The sequence below is a fragment of the Myotis lucifugus genome, unplaced genomic scaffold, assembly GCF_000147115.1.
Source record: "Myotis lucifugus unplaced genomic scaffold, Myoluc2.0 scaffold_98, whole genome shotgun sequence".
Classification (NCBI taxonomy): Eukaryota; Metazoa; Chordata; class Mammalia; order Chiroptera; family Vespertilionidae; genus Myotis; species Myotis lucifugus.
The window spans coordinates 2,081,462-2,102,402 of record NW_005871146.1 but is presented as its reverse complement, the minus strand read 5'-3'; the positions used below and the strand labels follow the sequence as shown (position 1 = coordinate 2,102,402).

General features: G+C 47.6%; 1 protein-coding gene across 8 annotated transcripts in view; it reads left to right on the top strand.

The window, feature by feature from the left end:
- CACNA1C (calcium voltage-gated channel subunit alpha1 C) overlaps positions 1–20,941 on the top strand; it is a 587,470-nt gene that overhangs the window by 426,505 nt on the left and 140,024 nt on the right. For all 8 annotated transcript variants that reach the window (XM_023756704.1, XM_023756709.1, XM_023756710.1 and 5 more), the window contains exon 9: positions 2,341–2,513. In XM_023756704.1, the coding sequence (XP_023612472.1) occupies positions 2,341–2,513 (173 nt within the window). The remainder of the gene's footprint in view (positions 1–2,340; positions 2,514–20,941) is intronic.

Genomic DNA, 20,941 nt, shown 5'->3' with positions numbered 1-20,941 from the left:
GCCACAGGCTTCCGATCTGACCCTGCCACTTTTCTATCCCCTTCACACCCCCCACACAGCTCAGTTTTCTTTCATCACAGGGATGTTTGATGTTTACTTTGAGTCCCCAGAGGGTACCGATGGTGAGTTTTATTCCACAGGGCAGATGCTGTAATAGGTCTGGGTCAATTGTCCCTACTCCAGTTGGGCCCCAGTCCTATCCTCCCAACCCTAGAAGAAGGATGGGTAGTTGTTTTGGAACTAGAACTTGAACCCTCTGCAAAATATCCCAAAAGAGCCTAAATAAACCCTCAGCTATTTAGTCACCTTACAACTCAAACCCACTCCACGGGAGAGGGATGGAGGTGCAAATGCGTGTGGGCAGAAAGAGAGCCGAGAGAGGGACTTTGAAGTATAGTATTGGAGCTGATTCTCACAGGGAGGGAACTTCTGTATGAAGTGACTGTCTCCAGAGAGCAGGCCTGCGACCCTGGGCAGTGTGACTAGGTACAGAGGTGTGACTGGGCAGGTGGCTGGCATCTTTCCTTGTCCACCTCAATAACAAAAGGACAGCTGGGCAAAGCAGAGCAAGGCCTCCATCGTCACTGCAAGCTGTTAATCTGGCCCCTTTTCCTTGGCATTAAACTCCCTGGGAAGGAAATGAAGGTACCCACCAGTTGGCAGGAAGCCCAATGAAAAACAAGTTCAGTCCAATTAGAATTCAATCAAATTTAGGAAGAAAATTCCATCCAAACCAGAGCACCATTAAGGCAGCAGTTGAAGAGAACTCGTTAGCTTGAGAGCTCCCACATCTCCCAATTAAGAAGTTCCCTAGACCACTTCCAGCCCCAACCCCATTCACCATAAAAATGGTGAGCTCTAACACCCGTGCTCTCCAAAGCAGCACTAGCACAATGCGCATAGCAGCCGGTGGGTGTGGTGAGAGAGCCAGCTAATGTCACCCAGTGGATTCAGGGGCTGAGCCTGTGCCCACTATGGTTTGTTGGTGTGTCCTTCCTTCCAAGGTGCTTCTGTAGAGTGTCTGGCTTGTGCAAGGAATTCTTTCAAGGTGGTTCCTGCAGCCGCCTGCCATGAACTACACCTTTACTGGTGAGAGAAGGAGGAATCATATTTCTAAGAATTAAACAAGATGCCCAATGCAACACACACACACACACACACACACACACACACACACACACACACACCACTGAGGGCCCCAGTCCCCATAGACTGAGTATCAAGCAGAGAAATGCTCCTGTGTACAATTTGAGAAGAAAAGACACAAACTTGCTTGGCAAGTTAAGAACTAGCCTTCTTGATCACAGCCTTCTGCTGCCAGCCCTGCCTTGCTAGGAAAGTGAATTTGAAATCAGAGAGAAATAAGGACAGAATCATAGAAAATAAATAGCCCTTCTGTCAAATTTTTCAACAGACCCTTCTTTTGTCAAACTCCAATTCAATTCCAATTTCTGCTCATTATTACTTTAAACTGAATGCATCATTTAACTTTTATATCATCTTGATTTTATGTATTTTTCCATTATGATTAGATTTCTTTTTTAACATAAAAGGCAGCCCCCAGGACATTTTCTTGTGTTTGGAACCCTCATTGTCTCCATGTGAGAAAGCACTTTCTCTAGATTAGAAATCCTCCCAGGCAGCTAAGAGAGGCAGGAAGAGCCCTATTCATAAGAATAGAGAAGGAGGGGGTTCATTCCCCTGGGTCTCAAATCAGTGGTGCACTGATACATATTTAACAATTGGCTCTTTAGGGGAGAAAGCCCTGGTTTATAACATTTGCCAGTTCCCATGGTGTAAATATTCCCACCATGGCCAATTTCAAGCCACCACAGAGACCTCACTGAAGCCAGAGTTGGGAAGAGCTATGTACAGGTGGCTCTCGGGAGCCACTGTGGTTGAGCAGGCGTCAGCACACCGGGCTCCTACACCTTTAGTCACCCAGAGGCTCTTGAGACTTTTCTCCTGCCGTCCAAAGCTGGGGAAAGGCGAATGCATGTTCCGTACTGTTGTGGAGGTTTTTTTGGTTACTATTCGAAGGAGTTTTCGGGTCATTGGAGAACAGTTGTTATTGAAGGCAGAGCCTGTAATCATGATCCAGGAAAAAGGGAAACGGGTTTTGTCCCTCCCATTCAGTGACTCCTTCTATTTATGTGAGAGCCAAGACATAACCTGGGATGGCTAGAGAAAGCTCTCTGTGGAAGTTGGGACATGTGGGCAGGCTTCCTAGTGCAAAGCCATCCTCACTTTTGTTTCCCCTTGTCTCCATCTCTCCTTCATGCCCCACCCACGCCCTCCTTCCATGCACTCCCTGCCCTGCCCACTCCACTCTCTCTCCAGAGAGTTCTCCAAAGAGAGGGAGAAGGCCAAGGCTCGGGGGGATTTCCAAAAGCTACGAGAGAAGCAACAACTGGAAGAGGACCTGAAAGGCTACCTGGACTGGATCACACAGGCGGAAGACATTGACCCTGAGAACGAGGACGAAGGCATGGATGAGGAGAAACCCCGAAACAGTGAGCAGCATCCTCTGTCTTGGCTGGGTTCTGGGAGAGGGAAGAGATGGTGGGAGCACAGCAGAAACCTTTTACCACCAACCTTTCTTTACAGTTGTCCTCCTGGAACAACATTGGTCTCATTGCTTGCAGTCATTTGCTACTCATAGAAGTTAGTGAAATAATTGTGATTGATCTGTAAAGCCTCATTTTCTTTTAGGATCTTTGATCTTAAAGACAGTTTAGATTTTGCTAAGGTGCACTCTTTATTTTTAAATCAGACATCCTCCTCTGGGCTCCATCTCTTTGGGCAGAGGGCAGGCTCCTGCACAGGCTTGTTACAAAGAATGCTTTCCACCAAGCAGCTCCCTAGAAAGCAGGAACCTCGCCCCCTTTGCAGCAGACTTCCAAGCTCCATTGTGCTTTCTCAGGAAAAGCAGCCAAAGGTTTCTCTTAAGGAGGTTAGATTCAAAGTACTAAATGGGAAGACTGAGGAAGCCTAGAGGCATTTGACAGGTTATAGAAACTGAGCTAAATCCCTTCCGCTGGGGTTGCACGGGGCAGGCTTTCACCAGATTAGCCCAGTGGGTCTCAAAGTGTGGTCCCTGGACCAGCAGCACCCGGGAAGTTACTAGAAATGCAAACTCAGGCTGCACTTCAGATCTGCTGGCTCAGAGATCCCGGGGTGGGGCCCAGCAATTGGTTTGAACAGCCTGCAGATGATGGAGCTGCCGGGTACATTTGAGAACCACTGGGTTAGGTCTGACTATTCTCCCTGTTTCATTGGACCTCCATCTCTCTGATGACCACGCACTTGCCTCCTCTCTCTGGGTGCACTCTTTCCCTTTCATTTTGCATGTTTGAATAGGTGTGTTTCTTCCTCAAGCAGCATAACTTGAAAACATGCTCCTGAACCTTGAGCATCTAGGGTAGTCAGGAACCGAACAGGTTAAAAAGCCAGCAAGATGGTTGCTGTATGGAGACAGGCAGGTAAGGTGGGCAGCCGGAAACATTCCCTGAGTGGAAGGGAGGTGACAGTACCCACGGGGTCTCAGGGGGGCTGATGGAGGGAAGCAGGACGCTGCTATGGATCAGGTGCTTCTCTCCTTAAGGAGCCAGGAAGGCGCAGGACTGCCGGGCCAGCTGCCCTGAGAAAAGCACGGTCTTCCCATCAGCTGTGAAATCCCTGTGTGTGCAGGCATGCGTGTACATATATATCCTAGCACATACATGTAAATACAGTGAGTCTGGTTTCTCGGCCTTATAGTAGGCATGAGTTATGTCCATGTGTTCAAACTCCCGACAGATTTCTGTGAGTTTCTGCTCATTAGCATCTGAGTCCTGATGGGGGATCTAGAGGAGGATCGAGTGGAGGAAGTGGGAAAGGAGCCAGCAAAGGTTTAGCTGCAGAGACCGCTAGAACCCTCCACCAATGCTCCCTTTCTGATCGCTGCTTAAGGGGAAACACAAAATTAAAACACACAAACAACAGGGACTGGTAATGACATAATTTAATAACGTAAGGAGGGAGGTTGGAAGACAAGGCTTTCAATGGATTATAACAGTGAGCAATGGTGCCACTGGGTCTTTCTGGGAAAATGCTTGGCAGGTTCTATTATACTGTTGCTGGAACTGTGGCGTAGTTAGTTTGTGGCACGGAGTGGTACGGCAGATAAGCACCACAGAGAAGCTTACCTCTGAAACACAGAAACTGGCATCTTGGCCCCTCTCCATCCTAAGTCAGGGCAGAGGCCCAGTGTCATGATTAATGCTGATGAGCAAGTTTCTTAGCATATTATTAAAAATGAGTGGCATCCACTACTTGCTTAGCAGTCAGTTGTGGTCCACAGACACACATAGTTACTCTATTCTCTGCCTAAAGCAAGAGCTCTCTAGATGTGTGCTGCTTCCCTGTCCTGACCATTAAATGAATAAATTCCAAGGCATTCCTAGCATGGAGAATTCTTTGCCGCTGGACCAGATCACGTGGACAAGGCCTGTCCCCCCACATTTCTGGCCAGGCTTTGGGATGAGCGTGATGAACTGCCTAATCCAGTGGACAGAACCTCTGCCAAGATTTTCAGAAGTCCGAATATGGATGAAATCAGACTCTGGAGACTGTTGTCCCTCCCACCATGTACTCCTTCCTGATGGCTGGAGGAGCCTTTGCTGTCTGCTTCTGGTCCTCAGCCAGCCTTGTCCTGGGAGAACACAGTGGGAGCCTGCCACCTTCAATTGTTGAAATGGTGCTAGAACAGTCCTACTGGGGTGGGGCAAGGAAATGAGTCTATAAAAAAGCAAGATGAAGAGTAAAATAGACCCATGCAATGAAATGGATATGAGAGATGTAGTAATGGAGCCAGGAAACCAGTCCAAAGGACTGTGTCTATTGGGGAAGTCCAATAAAAGCAGTGATTAAATTATTAGGGAATTGGCAACCTAATAGATTTTCAGAAAAGGCAAGCGTATGGCTCAGGAACTATATTCTTGTCTTCAAAACTTCAGTTTGCCCTTTGAAACAAACACAAGGGGAGAAATGCTGCTATAATTTATATGTATGTTTCAATTAAAGTAGTATCTTAGCCTTTGAAATTGCTAAAAATTTATAATATAGTAAGCTCTGCCAGTTCTTTTCAGCTCAAAAACAAAGTAGTCTTTTAAGAAAAAAGGCATCATCACTATTCATCAACGGCTCTGGCAACTTCTGTTCTTCCCTGGGCAGAAGGCGGGTCAGCACCTGCCAGATGCTGCTGGAGTAGGACATGGTGACAGAGAGGTGGCACCAGGGCAGGACAGTTAGCATACCTGCAGGAGCCCAATCATGCACTTCTCCTAGGAAAAGCTACAAACACCATGGAGGAAATAGGAAGAGCAGTAGTAGAGAAGACAGAGAGCAAGGGCACAGTTAGGAGGTACTTCTAAGTAATTAGAGTAATAATGTAGCTGGTAAATTACATCCAAAAACATGTTCCAGTTTATGCTTCCACCCATCCATCCTCTCATTAAAGTCTGCTCCATGCCAGACACTGTTTCGGGTGCAGGGGGTATAGCAATGAGCAAAGCAGTAAAAAATTCCTGCCCTCATGGAACTTACCTCCTAGTGGGGAGATATACCAATTAAATGGTATGTCAGAGAGTGATAAGTGCCATGGAGAAGGTGAAATACGAGGAGGAGACAGAAGTGCTGAGAGGTTGTAATTTAGGTGAGGTTCTCAGAAGTACCTCACTGAGAAGGTGGCATTTGAATGAAGACTTGAAGGCAGTAAGGAAATAAATAGATATTTGGGGAAAGAGCATTCTGGGCAGAGGGAGCAGCCTGTGGAAAGGCCTCAAGGGAGAAGCAGAGCTGATGTATTTGAGGAGCAGAGAGGAGGCTAATGTGACTGGAGAGCAGTGAGTAAGGGGGAGAGAGGTAGGTGATGAAGTCCAAGGTAACCAGGACGTGGACCATGAGACTCACTGTAAGAACTTGGGCTTTTCCGAGGAGTGAGCTAGGAAGCCACTGAGAGTTTTTAGCTGAGAAGTGCTATGACTTGACCCACGTTTACCAGGAACTCCCTGGATGCAATCAGCAGAATGGAATGGAGGTGGGCAAGGGCGAAGCAGGGAGCCGGGGGAGGGGTTGGGGCTCCTGCCTCAAGAGACCATGACACCTTGTCCTGGTATCAGTGAGGTGATACAGTGAGGCTCCATGTTGTCCTGGTAACAATGAGGTGATACAGTGAGGCTCCATGTTGTCCTGGTAACAATGAGGTGATACAGTGAGGCTCCATGTTGTCCTGGTAACAATGAGGTGATACAGTGAGGCTCCACATTGTCCTGGTAACAATGAGGTGATACAGTGAGGCTCCATGTTGCCCTGGTAACAATGAGGTGATACAGAAAGCCTCCAGAATGACATCATTTGCTGGCGTATCAGATATAAGATGTGTGTATGAGAGAGAGAGAAAAAAAAACAGGAGTTTTCCAGGTGATTGTCTAAACAGCAGAAAGTGTGGCATCCTCATGTACTGATCCAGGGGAGCTACGAGAGGAATAGGTGTCAGGGCAGGAATATTAGGAAAAGTCTCACACCCAGACGTTTGAAATGCCTATTTGACATCCAAATGCAGATGGTGTGTAGGCAGTTGGGAATTCATCTGAGGTCTGGGGAGAGGTCTGGGACAAATTATATTTTGAGAAGTCAACAACATATAGAAGGCATTTAAACCTATTTGCCTGGATGAGATCACTTGCGGAGTAGTGTAGAGAGAAATGGGAGAGGCCAGCACTGCCCTGGCCTTTCCCACCTCTACCGGTGTGTGGAGGCTGGGGTATGAGGAAGAGCCAGCAGAGGAGATAGAAGGGCATGGCAGAGAGGAGGTAGGATAGGCCAGGGCAGTGCTGCTGAGAGGCGAGTATGGTGGGCGCTGGGAACTCATTACTGGGCTTAGCAGTGTGGGGTCACTGGTGCCTTGACAAGAGCTGCTCGGTGCCACGGTGCCGCCCAAAGCTTGAGGGCAAACAGAGTCCTGTTTCATGAGTGTCTTGAGTCTGGAGACTTTCCAGGATGGCATCACGCTGCAGACCCCCTGTTTTGGGTGCAGCCTAGCTGCCAGTCATCTGAGGGTTTCCAGACAGAAAAGGAGAAGCACATGGCCCAGCCTACCTGGACCCTAAGAGGTCAGCGTTCAGCCCTTCATCAGGCCCAATATGCAGCTGGTTACAGACAGCCTTGGAGAAAAGGACAAGATGATACTCAAGAGCCATTTTAGGGCCCAAAAAGACAGAAAAGAGGCAAAAAGGGGCATGTTTGTACCCTGTTGCCTTTTGTGCCACTTCCAGAGTGGGCGGCCTCATGGGTCTTGGCTCCACACCCCTCTGCTCGACAGGATAATGTAGAGGTCTTTCCCCTCCCTCTGTGCAGCAATGAGCATCCCTTTTAAAGGCACCAACTACAAAACTGTCGCTGCTGCACAGGTCATTGACATCAGCAGAGAAGCACTGTTGCAAGGCACATGGTCCATTTCCTGGCTCGAATGCCGCATCTGAGAGAAGGCCAGCCATGAAGAAAGATAAAGATGGAATTCTTTCTTTCTCCTCCTCAAGATAAAAAAATGCATTTATTAAACATCTATCCATATAGGAACCTCTCGCTCATGTCATTAAGACAATTTAAAGGCTGCCCCAGCCCTCTAAAGCTTATAGTGTAAGACAGATCCCTCCATAGTTATCAGTTCCTACATTCAATCAATTGCCAAGTCTATCAATTGACCTCCTAGAAAGTCCCTCTTGCCTGCTCCCTGCTCTCCTCTCCACCTCTGTTCCCTGCCTGCCCTGCTCCCCAGCACTGCTCACACATATCTAGTACAATGTAGACAAGCCGGTCTTCCTAGAGTTGACATGTCATTCCCTTGTCAAAAGCTTTGGCTGTCTCTCCATAGCTACAAAATAAAGCCTGGCGGATGGCAATAGCTGGTGCAGAAAGGGAAAATTAAATGCTCCTCACCTTGCAAACAAACTCCCCCAGGGTGGATCCTGTGGTACAAAGAATTTTAGAACTGGACACTTGTTTAGGGGTCATATAGTTAAATTCTCTCATTTTACAGATGGGGGAAAAAATGAGGTTTGGAGAAAGTAAGGTAATTAGCCAAAAGAAACTCTGAAACCAATTATAAACTTCTTGTCTTTACATAGATGTGTTCAACATCACTAGTCATTAGGGAAATGCAAATTTAGACCATCATGACACCTATAAGAACAGATAAAATAAAAAGTCATGACAGCACTAAACTTGGGTGAGGATGTGAAGAACCAGGATCACTTATCCATTATTGGTTGGAACAGAGAATTGTACAGGCATTCTGGAAAAGAGTCTGGCCATTTCTTTAAAAATCTAAATATATACTTACTTAGCAGTTACACTCCTAGCAATTTCCCCCAGAAAATGAAAAGCTATAAGCTATGACCACATAAAAATCTGGGCACAGTTATTCATAGCAGCTTTATTTGTAATAGCCCCAAACTGCAAACAATCAAAATATACTTCCATGGATAAATGTTTAAACAATGGTACATCCACACTATGGAGTACTACTCAGCAATAAGAAGGACTGCTCCTCCTTCCAAACAGGCCTGCAATGTGCTGTTTCTGGACCTTTGTAAATCCCTCCTCCCTCTGCCTAGGACACCCTTTACCTCTTCTACTCAGCCTGCCAACCCAATACAGAGAGTGTGTCTTCATTGACGCCCTTCCAGACCCCCACTCTCAGCACAGGCAGGTCAGAGCACCAGTGTGAGCGGGAATGGCCCAGCCCTGTTGTCATATAGAGAGCTCTCAGGAGGCAGAGTATGCTCTCACACTCAGCATTCGGGACAGCGATTTATATTTAATAGACTTCCCTCTCCAAAAAAATGTTGAAAATTGAATCCTCTTTGAAACAAGAGAATTATGGTTCTATATCTCTATACTAGAGGCCTGGTGCACGGATTCATGCACCAGTGGGGTCCCTTGGCCTGGCCTGTGCCCTCTCACAATCTGCGACCCCTCAGGGGATGTTGGAGAGCCTGTTTCGGCCCGATCCCCACAGGCCAGGCCAAGGGACGCACCTATGCACAAATCCGTGCACCGGGCCTCTACTATGCATGCAAGATCTTTGGTTAATCTATTCCCACCCTCCCCCTCTCCCCTTACCTCTGAGATTCATCAGTCTGTTCCATGTTTCCATGCCTGTGCGTTGAGCATCTGACCCCTGATGGTCATTGCACGTCATAGCTACCGGCCGGCTGGTTGGCCGGTCGGCCAGTCACTTAGGCTTTTATATATATAGATTCCTACCTAGTTGGCCAAATCCCCTTTGTCTTGTTCTCACTGTACTCATGCTAGGCCTTTGGAGAGTGTATTGTCATTGATGGAGTTGGTAGAAAAGATTTCAGAGTTTAAAAAGTGAGCCTAGAGGAACAACCGGAAGGAGGTAGAAATAGATCCATTCAATGGTCAGTGGGACAAGGGGCATGACCTTGCTTGCTCTTGCATTCTCTCTTTGAGGGAAACCATTATTCCATAACCTGTGTGGAATTGCTTATTGGATTCTGAGGTTGGACAGTGGACACATATCAGCCTCTGGGGGCTCCCCTGGGCTAGAAGGCAGAGCCAGGACTAGGGCAGGAGCTAGAACAGTGATGCCAAACCTATGACACGCGTGTCAGAGGTGATACGCGAACTCATTTTTTTGGTTGATTTTTCTTTTTTAAATGGCATTTAAATATATAAAATAAATATCAAAAATATAATTCTTTGTTTTACTATGGTTGCAAATATCAAAAAATTTCTATATGTGACACGGCACCAGAGTTAAGTTAGGGGTTTTTCCAAATGCTGACACGCCGAGCTCAAAAGATTCGCCATCACTGAGCTAGATACAGATGATCTCATTTAATCCTCCAGTTAAGATCATCTCATTTGGGTACTAATATCCCCATTTTATGGATGGGAAGACTGAGGCTCAGAGAAATTAACTTGTTCATGAAACACAGCTCAAATTTTCACCTCACCTCTGGTAGGTAGGACGTGAGTTCAGTTCTGCAGACTCTGTAGCACACTCCCTGTACCACAATCCCTCCCTCTGTAATGTTCTGACTATCCTCCAGCCAGGGGGCAACTGGAAGAGCATCCTTCTGATCCCTCAGCCAGAGTAGCCTCTTCATCTCCCTTGTTATGGCATTTATCACCCTCAGTTTAATATGCAAAGCAAAATGGATGGAGGTAAGGAGAAGAGAAGTAGGAAAACAGACCTTAGCCCTGGCCGAGTGGCTCAGTTGGTTGGAGCATTGTCCCGTACACCACAAGGTTGTGGGTTTGATTCCAGGTTGGGGCTCGTATGAGAGGCAATCAATCAATACTTCTATCTCCCATTGATGTTTTTCTCTCTCCCCCTTCCTCTCTCTTTACAGTCAATAAAAACATTTCCTTGGGTGAGGATTTGAAAATACACACACACATACTATATGGATCCATTTCTATAAATTTCAATAACAGATAAAATCAAGCAATAGTGTTCATAGATGTATATTTCTTTTAAAAACTGACCTTAAATGTGAACACAAAGAGGTATAGATTTGTTTGTTTTTTAAAAGGGGAGAGAGAAAAGATAAGATTTATGATTATAAAAACTATGCTTGAAGCATAAAAGCAGGTTATGGCATTATCTTCCTCAAACAAAAAAAATAAAAATAAAAAATAGATGTTTAACAGACCAAAACCTCCATTTGGAATGGTTTGAGAGACAGTCTTGCACGGGAGGAGGCATATCAATCATGTGACCTGTCAGTTTCTTTTCGTTTCCGGCTGCTTTTGAACTTGATTAGAGGGGTGCAGTGGTCAGCCAGCATGCTCAGGACTGAGCTGTTCCAGCTCAATGACCATCCCCTCTCCCACCTTGGCAAGTTCACTGCCCGGAACGTGGTATGATCTGACTTTGCTGATGCAGGAGTGTGAGGCTCTACAGGGCAGTGGCTCTGAGACCCTGATGCTCCCAGGCACCCGGCATAGGGGACCCTGCAGGGGATCTCTGCCAGGGACAGCCTCACAGAGAGAAGTTCATTTGTGTAGTTTGGGGAGAAGTCCTGTCACCTACCTGAAGCCACAAACCCCTATGACAAATCAAACTGCCCACACAGCCTCGCCCAAGGTCGGCACCCAAAAAGTGCTGATTTGATTTTAATTTGGTGCTTTGCAAACAGATCAACACACCTGAGAGCTGAGAGTAGCTCAGCTGAGGGGGTGAAGGGGAGATGAATCATTCTATATTTCCCTTTGATCCATTTCCTCCAGTTACCAGTGCTCAGCCTCTAAACAGAGCACCCAGGATACAGTTGCCCTGGGCTCCCACCATCCTCCACTCCCTCCCGCATAAACAGGAGGTAAAAGCCTCGTGTCACATCAAGATACATTATCTGTCAGAGGCTGTTAGTGGAGGAGTGACAGCTCCTGCCTCTGTCATTGCTAATATGGAAAGTTATCATTTGGTAATGGAAGAAGATTACCATGGACTGCGTCCCACCATGGTGCGTGCACAGGAGCCAATGGGGAGAGCAGAGAAACTGGGATCACTGGCCTCAATAGGAGGCCGTTGTGGGGAGACCTCTGGAGTATACATGCTACACTGTCCTGCTTGTGTGAGAGAGACATTGGTGCACCCACTCAACACATATTAAGTACCAACTGGGCACTCGGAATACCAAGATAAATAACAGTCTGTGTCCTAAGGGGACCTGTGCCTAGCTAAGGAGACAAAGGTGCAAATAAGCAGGTTGCAGCAATGAGTTGATGGCATGAACAAGGCACTGGAGAAATACAGAGGAGAGAGAATAGAAGGAGGTGGAAGGGGCTGCCCGCCCGGAGAATCATTTCTGAGGACGGAAACAGGCCAGTTGTAATAGCAACCCCAGATCAAATCTCGCTCACTTGTTGCAGTGAGGTTGCTTCTACTCCACAGTTCACTGTGGGTTCAGTGTTGGCAGGAGGGGAAGTTCACCTCCACAGTCTTCAGGGACCTGGGCTCCTTCCCTCCAGTGTCTGTACCACCTCCTGGCTGCAGAGGTCTTCCAGGATCCCTGCAGCTGGCCAGCAAAAGGGGAAAGGGAGAGGGAGCATGGGGCATGCGGGAGGGTTTGGAGGCCAGGCCTGGCAGTGTGGGCATCACCCCCATCCACAGTCCACTGGCCAGAGCACAGTTATCAGCTCCACCTAGCTTCTAGGACTGGGAAACAGTTGGCAGAGGTAACACAACTGAGCTGGGTAGACACATAGCAGTGTCTCTGCTGCCTACAGTTGGTAGCAGTTTACAGACCAAGAGGATGAGAAAGGACGTTGTAAGCTGAGGGAGCTGCATATGTAAAGCATAGAAACAAATAATGGGGAGGAGCTGGAAGGAAGCCAAGAAGGAAAGAAGGGGGTGTGGGGGAGGGTGCACAAGGAAGAAAGCAAAGACAAGGCAGGAGGAAGACAGAGGTCTAGTCTCAAAGGGCCTCAGAGGTGGACTTGATCCTCTGGATAAGAAGGAGCCACTGAAGAGACTGAAGTGGAGGTACAAGTTCAGTCACAAGGTCACTGTGTCCCTGGTTGTGGACAATTGGTCGGAGGGAGGGAGAAGCTGGAAGCAGGCGTATCAGTCATTTCAGAGGCTGACAGGGCTGAAATGAGAGTCGTAGGAACGGATTGCCAAGATGCTTCTTGGTCATCTGCTCCCACCGAGACAGAGTCCTGGGCTGGCAGACCCCGGCGTGTTTGGGATCAGTAGCTCATGCCGCCCCAGGTCAGGGTTGGTGGATTGGCTGCAGCAGTGGCCTGTCTTCCTGGGAGCTGGCTTGTCCTGTCTGCTTAGCAGTGGGAGCCCTGTCATGCCCTTTGTCCCTTGCTGTTCAAAGGCCTGTTTTCTGTCTGTGACCATAAACACACCAACAAGCCATCCCTTCACCCTGAAAGGTACCGCTTGTAGAATTCCAAATAACTGCCTCCTTTAATTCTTGTCTGATGTGGCTTATGAAAAAAAAATGTTAACAGCCCCAAATCGGAGGCTTTGAGGGCTCTGCTCTTCAGGATTACGTGAGCGGACGGAGAGATGGTGCCTCTGGTGACAGCCACAGGGTTCCAGAGGAGGCTTATGCTCCCATGTGATGGGAAAGAGTCTGTCCTCTTAACAGTCCTGGCACCTGCCCTGAGTACTGGGCTGTTCTGCATTCGGGTCACTTTGTATGTAAGCCTCATTGTTGGGCGGGCAAGACTGAAGCCTGGTCAGGAACAACGGAGTTTTCTAAAGGGAGTTGCTTAATGGAACGGGGCTCCCCTGGGGAGATGGATGGAATTCTTAAAAACAGAAGGAAAAATGTCAGTGTTAGGCTGGGCTGAAGGCAGCGAGAAGAGAGAAAGCTGGACAGGGGAGGGCTGGTTCATTTAAGATTTGTTTCTGTCTTAGCCTGGCTATTCTGACAAATTACCACAGACCTTGTGGCTTAGACAGCGGACATTTGTTTCTCCCAGTTCTGGAGGCTGGAGGTGAGAAGCAGCGTGGTCAGGTCCTTGGTGTGGGCCGTCTTCCTGGTTCACATCTTCCCAGTCGTCTCCTTGCAGTGTCCTCACACGGTGGGAAGGGTGCTAGCTAGTCTCTGGCCTCATCTAAGAAGGCACTGATCCCATTTGTAAGAGCTCCACCTCATACCTAATGACCTCCCAAAGGCGCATCTCCAAATACTACATATTAGGATTGGGGTTTCAACATGGGAATTTGGGGGCAACACAAACATTCGGTCCATTGCAATGATCTTTCCATATCCCTAAACTGGGCCCTGGATTCCCCTGTAGCCAAGGGGGTGGCTCCATCACAATCAGAGAATCAGGGCACCCTGAAACCTGGAACAAAGGGATCCCCAGGTCACTGAGTCTATTTCCCAGCCTCTGGGCAGAGCCTCGTATCCTCCAGGCCTGCCTTGCCCCTGTCAGGGTTGCTGGGGCTGTTTCTGCAGGCCCTGTCCCCTGTCAACTGGTTTGTTTTCTGAAGACAGAAAAGGGCAGATCCTCCATGCTCACAGTTTTTACAGGTTCACTGGCTCTTGGGGTACATGCACGTTTCAACCCTGTCTCAGGACAGAGCACGGGAGGGGCTCAGAGGCAACATAACGGGAACTGGGAGAAAAGTGGGCTCTTGGCCTGGAAGTCTTTGAAATTCTGCCCCTGGGACAGATGACGAGGGCCTGCCCTGTCACTGTGTCAGAGCTAAAATCAGATGGGGCCAGATCTGATCCAGCAGAGGGTGTAAAATGAATCAGACACACAAGTTAATTCTTCATCTTCTGTTTCTTGTCTGTCAATGCAATTTCTAACTTCTGAGAGAGGACAGGAATATTCCACGATGTTTTACTTCATGTACTCGCCTCTTCTCCCCTTTTTTCTTCAAATACATCCAGAGAAATGTCAGAAATATCCTTATTTTATGTCTCTTTCAGTGAGGCCAGTAGCCAGCTCAGCATGAAAGTCAGCAAATGGTTAAGAGAGAACCAAGAATAAAGCCCCAGCTGCTGTGTAGGACCAGAAAGCTGCACACGTTTAAGTCTTGAAAAGGTCAACTGCCTTCTACGGGGCAGAGGTTTGATTTCATCCATTATGTGGTCTTTGGCATAATGCTCATTTCATTCACTGGCTGCAGTGGAGATTTATGGAGTAAATGTTATCACAAGCTGAGACTTAATGAGATCTCAACTGTATCTCCTGGATGTCGTGGAAAGCAACCGTTTTGGTAATAAATAGAGAACGGCATCTAATTTGTAAATTCCTCTTTCCGTTGCTAAGTTTAATCTGATCAGTGAAACTGAAGGGAATTGTTGATGACCCCATATTATTTTCCATGCCTTACTCTGGCCAGGAAACATTATTCCTAACGGAAATGGCATGTTGCTCTGGCGAAGGTAGGGATGACATTTGTCATGAGGCTAACTCAATTATTGCATATTATAAAACATGTTTAGACCAAAATCTATTTAAAACCAGAATGGAACTGAGGCCCCATATTGCTCTGTTACCAGTGTCACTGGTTCATAGAAGCAAAGCTGTAGAAATCTGTAGCAGTGGCCATCCTGAAGGGGCCCCTCCGGTTGTGATTTCATCTTGACTCCATTCAGAGTTAGGCTGGATGGACCACCACGGTGCCCAGCTTGTGGTCACAAATGACCTTTCCTGAGATGGCAGAGAGCAGGTTAAGGGGCCGGAACACAATCTTTCATGGGTCCTTTTTTAGTTTAGGGTTCATAGAAAGAATTAAAGTGGCACAAAAGGGAGGCTGATTTAAGCACAACAAAAGAGAGTTGTGCTTAAATAGTTTTTCATGATCAATCCTAATTAAAGATTTTTACAAATTATCTTCTCACAAGTTGCTAAGCAGGGATCATATCACAGTAAGTTGCGGGGCACACAGGAGTAACTTCATGAATATTTCATGAAAGGACTGGCAACAACGATGAAGACATCAGGACCCTGATGGCCCCCCAAGGAACATGGTGGACTTAGCCATATAAGCCTCGAGAACACATAGATCATCTCCAATAATTGTTTAGATTCCACATGATCTTTTAGATGCAAAAAGTGATCCTGAGGGTCTTCTCTTTGGCCTGTGTTTTGCTTTTTCATTCCCCAATGAAATATATAGATATATTCCAGGCATTCTACACACTCTTGAATATTGCAAATGACAGCTATCACTTATTAAGCATCTCCTCTAACTCACAGAATCTTTAATTTTAACCCTCCAAGATTAGAATTATTAGCTTCATTTTTTATATGAGAAAGATGAGGTTCCAATAATTTGTTCAAGGCCAGATAGCCAATAGTAGGGCTATCTAATGATAAAGGCAGCAAAGAGGTGAGCATAAAACACCTGCTGATAAGAATGTGAGATGGGGGTGAGAGGGAAAAAGAATCTGGAAAAGAAGTCAGAAGACCTGGTTGGCTCCTCATCTCAGCTCTAATACTCTGTGACCTCGAACAAACCCTTCCCTCTCTGGACCTCAATTTCCTAACATGTAAGAATAATACTCAGGTAATCTCTGGTTTTCTATAAATTCTTGAGCAGTCTGATCCTGGGACTCCCTCTGGCACTGCCTTTGTCCAGAAGTGGTGTGTGGCTGGGCCAGGGAGAGAACGTCCTCGTTTGCAGACACTGGCTCTCTCCTCTTGGCCAGGCAGCAGGTAGCGACAAGAGAGAAAATGTCCTCTAAGGAAGGACTCTGGACAGCCTCTCTCCAGCATCCAGCAGCCTGCCTCTTCATGCCCTGACACTTCTGCCTTTTTCCCAGAGTCAGTGTCCTGAAAACTTTGTCTTTGCCTGGAAAGCACTGAATGGTAGAATCTCTCCTCATCTCAGGTCTCCATTATGCATGACCCTCCTCTACAGCCCACCCCCTTCTTGAACACTCTGTGGTAGGAACTCACCAGGTCACAAGAAACCCCTCCCATTTTTGTGCAACTCCAGTTCTTAGAAAACTCTTTGTTTTCCTGAGCTGATACCTGGGGCTGTTCAACTTCCACAAGCTGGTCTGAGGTGTCATGGGTGCAACGGTGTCCTCCCAGGGGCGCTGCTAATTGTCTTCGCTTGGCTAATGACTCCCGCTAATTGCTTCTCCTCTCTGCTCTCCCTCCTGTCTTACATTCCCGTTTGAGATCATTGCCCATTTCTTCTCATTGGTCCTCCCAGTAGCCCAGGAGGAAAGCACTGAGCTGTTAAAACAGTGTGTCCTTCCCAAACATGGAGTCAGTACTGAGCAGGGCCCTGCCACTCGGGAGTCCTGACTGGAAAGTACAGCTTCCAGGCCAGCTCTCTCCTGCCTCTCTCCTCCCCAACCCCTGGTGATGCCGCCCCCTTTCCTCACCGGTGCCGACCTCTGTGCTTGGTCCTTCCCATCTGCAAGGAGGCTCACTCTCCCACTTTATTATTGGAATTAGAAAAAGACCACTGTTCCTTTCTGCTTTCCCTAAATCAGGCAAAGGCCTTGTCTTCATACCTTTTCAGCCATCAGATAAGGATTACTCCTGCACTGCTGACAGCAAAAGAATAGAGTTGCTCAAATCTGCCCAAGGGCCCCACGCCCCTGCTATACAGACCCAGTCACACCTGTCATCATGCAGTCCATGCAACCAATAGTCCCCTTCCTCACAGGAAAAGCCTGTACAGTATCCCACCCACCAGGACCAGGACCCTACCTCACCACAGCCTCTGTTCCTTTCCTTCCTTCTGGATTTCCTGGGTCAAGAATCCTCACAGACTCTCAAGGAATCAGGGGGAGCAGTCACATAGAGGCAGCCTACACCCCACAGGAGGCCCAGGTGAACCCAAGGTCGGCCTCCCATCCCAGTCACTTCTGGAACATTAGCATTCCCACTTCCTGCCAGTGCCTCCAGGCCTTTTGCTTGTCGAAGACTGTGGTCCCTATTCTCTATATTTCAAAAAAACTTTTCTCTTCTAAAGATAGAACAATCAGCCTCTCCAACAAGCCCAACCCTCCTGAGACATTATGGAAGTTCTAAGATTAAGGAAAAGAGGGAGGGGACGGTGGAGGGTGATGAATACCTTTGATTCAGAGTCAGTCTGGAGAGGAAGAATCTGGAGGGAGAGCTGCTCAGTAGAGAAATACTAGGTGTACCGGTTGATAATGCGAATTTTTTTCAATAGATGGAGTAACACATATGTTGATATATATGCGATTTGATATGTATGCTATTTTGTTGTATTGACAATAAGCTTCAAAACTTCATATGTCAAATTTTCTAAAGGTGTTAACATCATAGATATTTTTACACTTAAAAATGTCGAATTTCGTGCCAAAAAAAGAGCATTTGCGGGAAGTTTTAATTCATTACTTTACTAGTAAAAGTGACATTGTCCTGCATTAAAATCCACCTGTTCTGGCACATTTCATTTGGAGTTGGTTTCTCCTTCTCTGTGCCTGGTTCAGAGTCACCCCAGCTGCTGTGGGCATGAGCAGCCACTGCCCACCGTGGTCACATGTTGGCCCTTCCACTAAACAGCACAGGAGGGAGGAAGGAGCCTTGAGGTGGCTGACTATGTGCATTCCAGTGCCTGGTCTGGTGAAACAGTGAATGAATGAAACAATACTAACCCTGGCCCCATCCCAGACATGCGCAGTCCTACCCCACTCTGAGGGTGAAGGAGTAGAAGAAAGCTGAATGAGGTGTGTGTGCCCGAGTACCCACCAATATTTGTGGTACACCTCCTGTGCCTCCAACAGAAGTTACAAGTCAGCACTTCCCATGTGGTTGGCCGGGGAGGTCAGCTTGGTGCCAGAGAGTGGAGCAGAGAAGGGCAGGGGTCGGTGAGATGAGACCAGGAGAGCCTTGACTCTCCCACCCATTCCTGAGTGACAGTCAAAGGCACATGTGGCTGGGGAAGCAACAGGGAATAGAGGAGTGGGACCTGTGTCCTTGTCCTGGCTCTGCTCCCTTGACCTCAGTTTCCCCTCTACGACTTGTGAATGAAGACACCTTCCTGGCTGTCTCCCCAGGCGGTTGTGAAGATTAACTGAAGTAACTTATTGAGCATGTGCTAAACCACACAGTGCTGTACCCTTTTCTAATGAGCGAAGAACCCTGTGCACATCAGAGTTCTACATTACACGGCACAAATGGTGCCTGTTTCTGGAAGAAGATGGCTCTGTGGTTTAAGAGGCTTCATGAAGACAGTGGGCTTGCGGAGGAGCCCAGGGGAGTTCCCAGCCAAGCAAAGACCAGAGGGAGGTGCACAGTCCCTGGCAAGCACCATGCACGTGTCAGGCCCTCCACAAAATGCGATCAAACCAACACTGACAAAGTGTGGCATGTTCTGGAGGCCATGAGTAGAGCTGAGTGCCTGACCAGAGGGTGAACGCTGGGTCGAAATGGGAAAAGGTTGGATGGGTAGAGTGAAACCGAATTTCGAAGGGCCTTGGGGGAAAGCCTGAGCATTTGTGCAGTGACAGTGACGTGATATGAAGAAACAGTGCTAAGGGGAGACTCATCCATCCTCTGAGAGAATTCAGTAAGAGCTTCAAGATCTGCTTCTCTCTGGGCCAAGTCCCTACCCCTCACAAGCAATCAGCAATCTGGAGTTTCCTCATGCAGAGCTCCTTGCTTATAATGTTCAGTTTCTTTGTTTTCTAAGGTAAAAAAAATCTTAGACATCTCCTCTCAAACCCCCAACAAATGCTGGGAACCTTTCAATAATGAGCAACTCCTAGTCTCTCAAGGCAGCTCGGCCATTTGGAAATGTTTCTTATATTAGGGCAAAATTCTCATTCTTCAATGCCTATTCCTTGTGGAACTACTCTTTCCTTCCTCGTGGAAAGATAGATGGTGCTGAGGTCGCCCAGCCTACCATATCTAAATTAAACCTCTCCAGCTCCTAGACCATGGTGTACAGCCCTTCACCATCCCAAAATGCTGCCTCTGGCTGCTGCCCCTCTGACCATAGTCCTGAGCTATGACTGTCTGTCCTAACAAGGTTTGGCCGATGCTGAGGAGAGGAGCTCCACTTGGCCTTTATTTGCCAGCTAAAGGACTGCCCAGTGAAAGATACAGACCAGGCACACTGCATCCTTGGTCTTGCAACCAGGGGAAAAAGGAGGAAAATAACAACTGCAGGCATCCAACAGGCAGAGTTGGGAGATTAATGACAGGAAAGGACTTGCTGCAGAAGGGGACACGCTGATTGGTATTCTGACAGCTGCCCATAAACTCATTCATGAAACTATGGAGCGGAAGAGGCACCATGGGGCTGGAAGCTAACGTGACTCACTTCACATAAAAGCCATTAATGGAAGCAGCCTAAAAATTTAAGGCAGCAATTGACTTGGGTGCCGGAAGGGAGGGCAAGGCTGAGACCCTGCTGAAGAAAGTACTGTTCCTTGCTCCAGATAGCTTCCCGCCGTGTGTACTTTGAGACTGTGCTGGGCCGTGTAGGACCTCCTTGCTGGAAATGTGACCTGGGCCAAAATTATCTTGAGCAGCAGAAAGCAGTGAAGTAGAAGACAGAGATAACACCCCCCCCCAAAAAAAATAGTGGACCGGAGCTCTATATAGCTGTTGTCAACAACTCACCCACTGTGGGACTTCTGAATTTCAGACAAGGGAGGGAGCCCTGGACCTATGCTCAGCCGTGATGACCAAGGGTGGGCTTTCAGCCTCTCCATGATGTAAGTTAGTGACAACTGAAAAGAGGGATCATTGATGGTGGAAAGAGGACTGGACCTCTACCACTAGCCAGCTGTGTGACCCTGGACCAGACACTGAACCTCTCTAGACCTTCACATTCTTACCTGTAAAATGAAGGGTTGGCCTATCCCTTCCAGCCCTGCAGTGCAGGCTTAATGGAAATCTGTTTTGTAGTGGGGAACCTGAGCCACAGAGGAGTGATGTAACATATCCAAAGTGGCAGAGCCAGGATTCAAATTTGGGCCACCTGGCTCCAGCCCCTGCTCCTAACCACACTGCTTCCTGCCTGGAAGGCCCTGGTCAGGATTATAAAATGAGCAGCTTCCCTCCGGACCTCCAGCTGCACCTTCTGCCTCTCTTCTCCCCCTGCAGGTACAAGCACATCTGCAGGACTCTCTTGTGATTAGGAAAGGTTTTTATGAATTTACCCAGTATGTGTAGTAGCTGAGAGGGCTGACTTGGCATAACATCCACCTCTGTTCAAATGCTGGATCTCATTAGTTGCTCACTTTGAGTAAGTAACTCAATTCTCTAAGTCTCCATTTTCTGATCTGTAAATTGGGAACATATAATGGGGACAGATGACCCCTCACAGGGTTGATTTGGGGCTTCAATCAGTTAATATGTGTTAAGTGCACGGAAGAGTAGCTGGCATGGAGCAAGTGATCACAACACTGAGCTGTTGTTGCTATTAAAATAGAAATGACTATATTTGCAC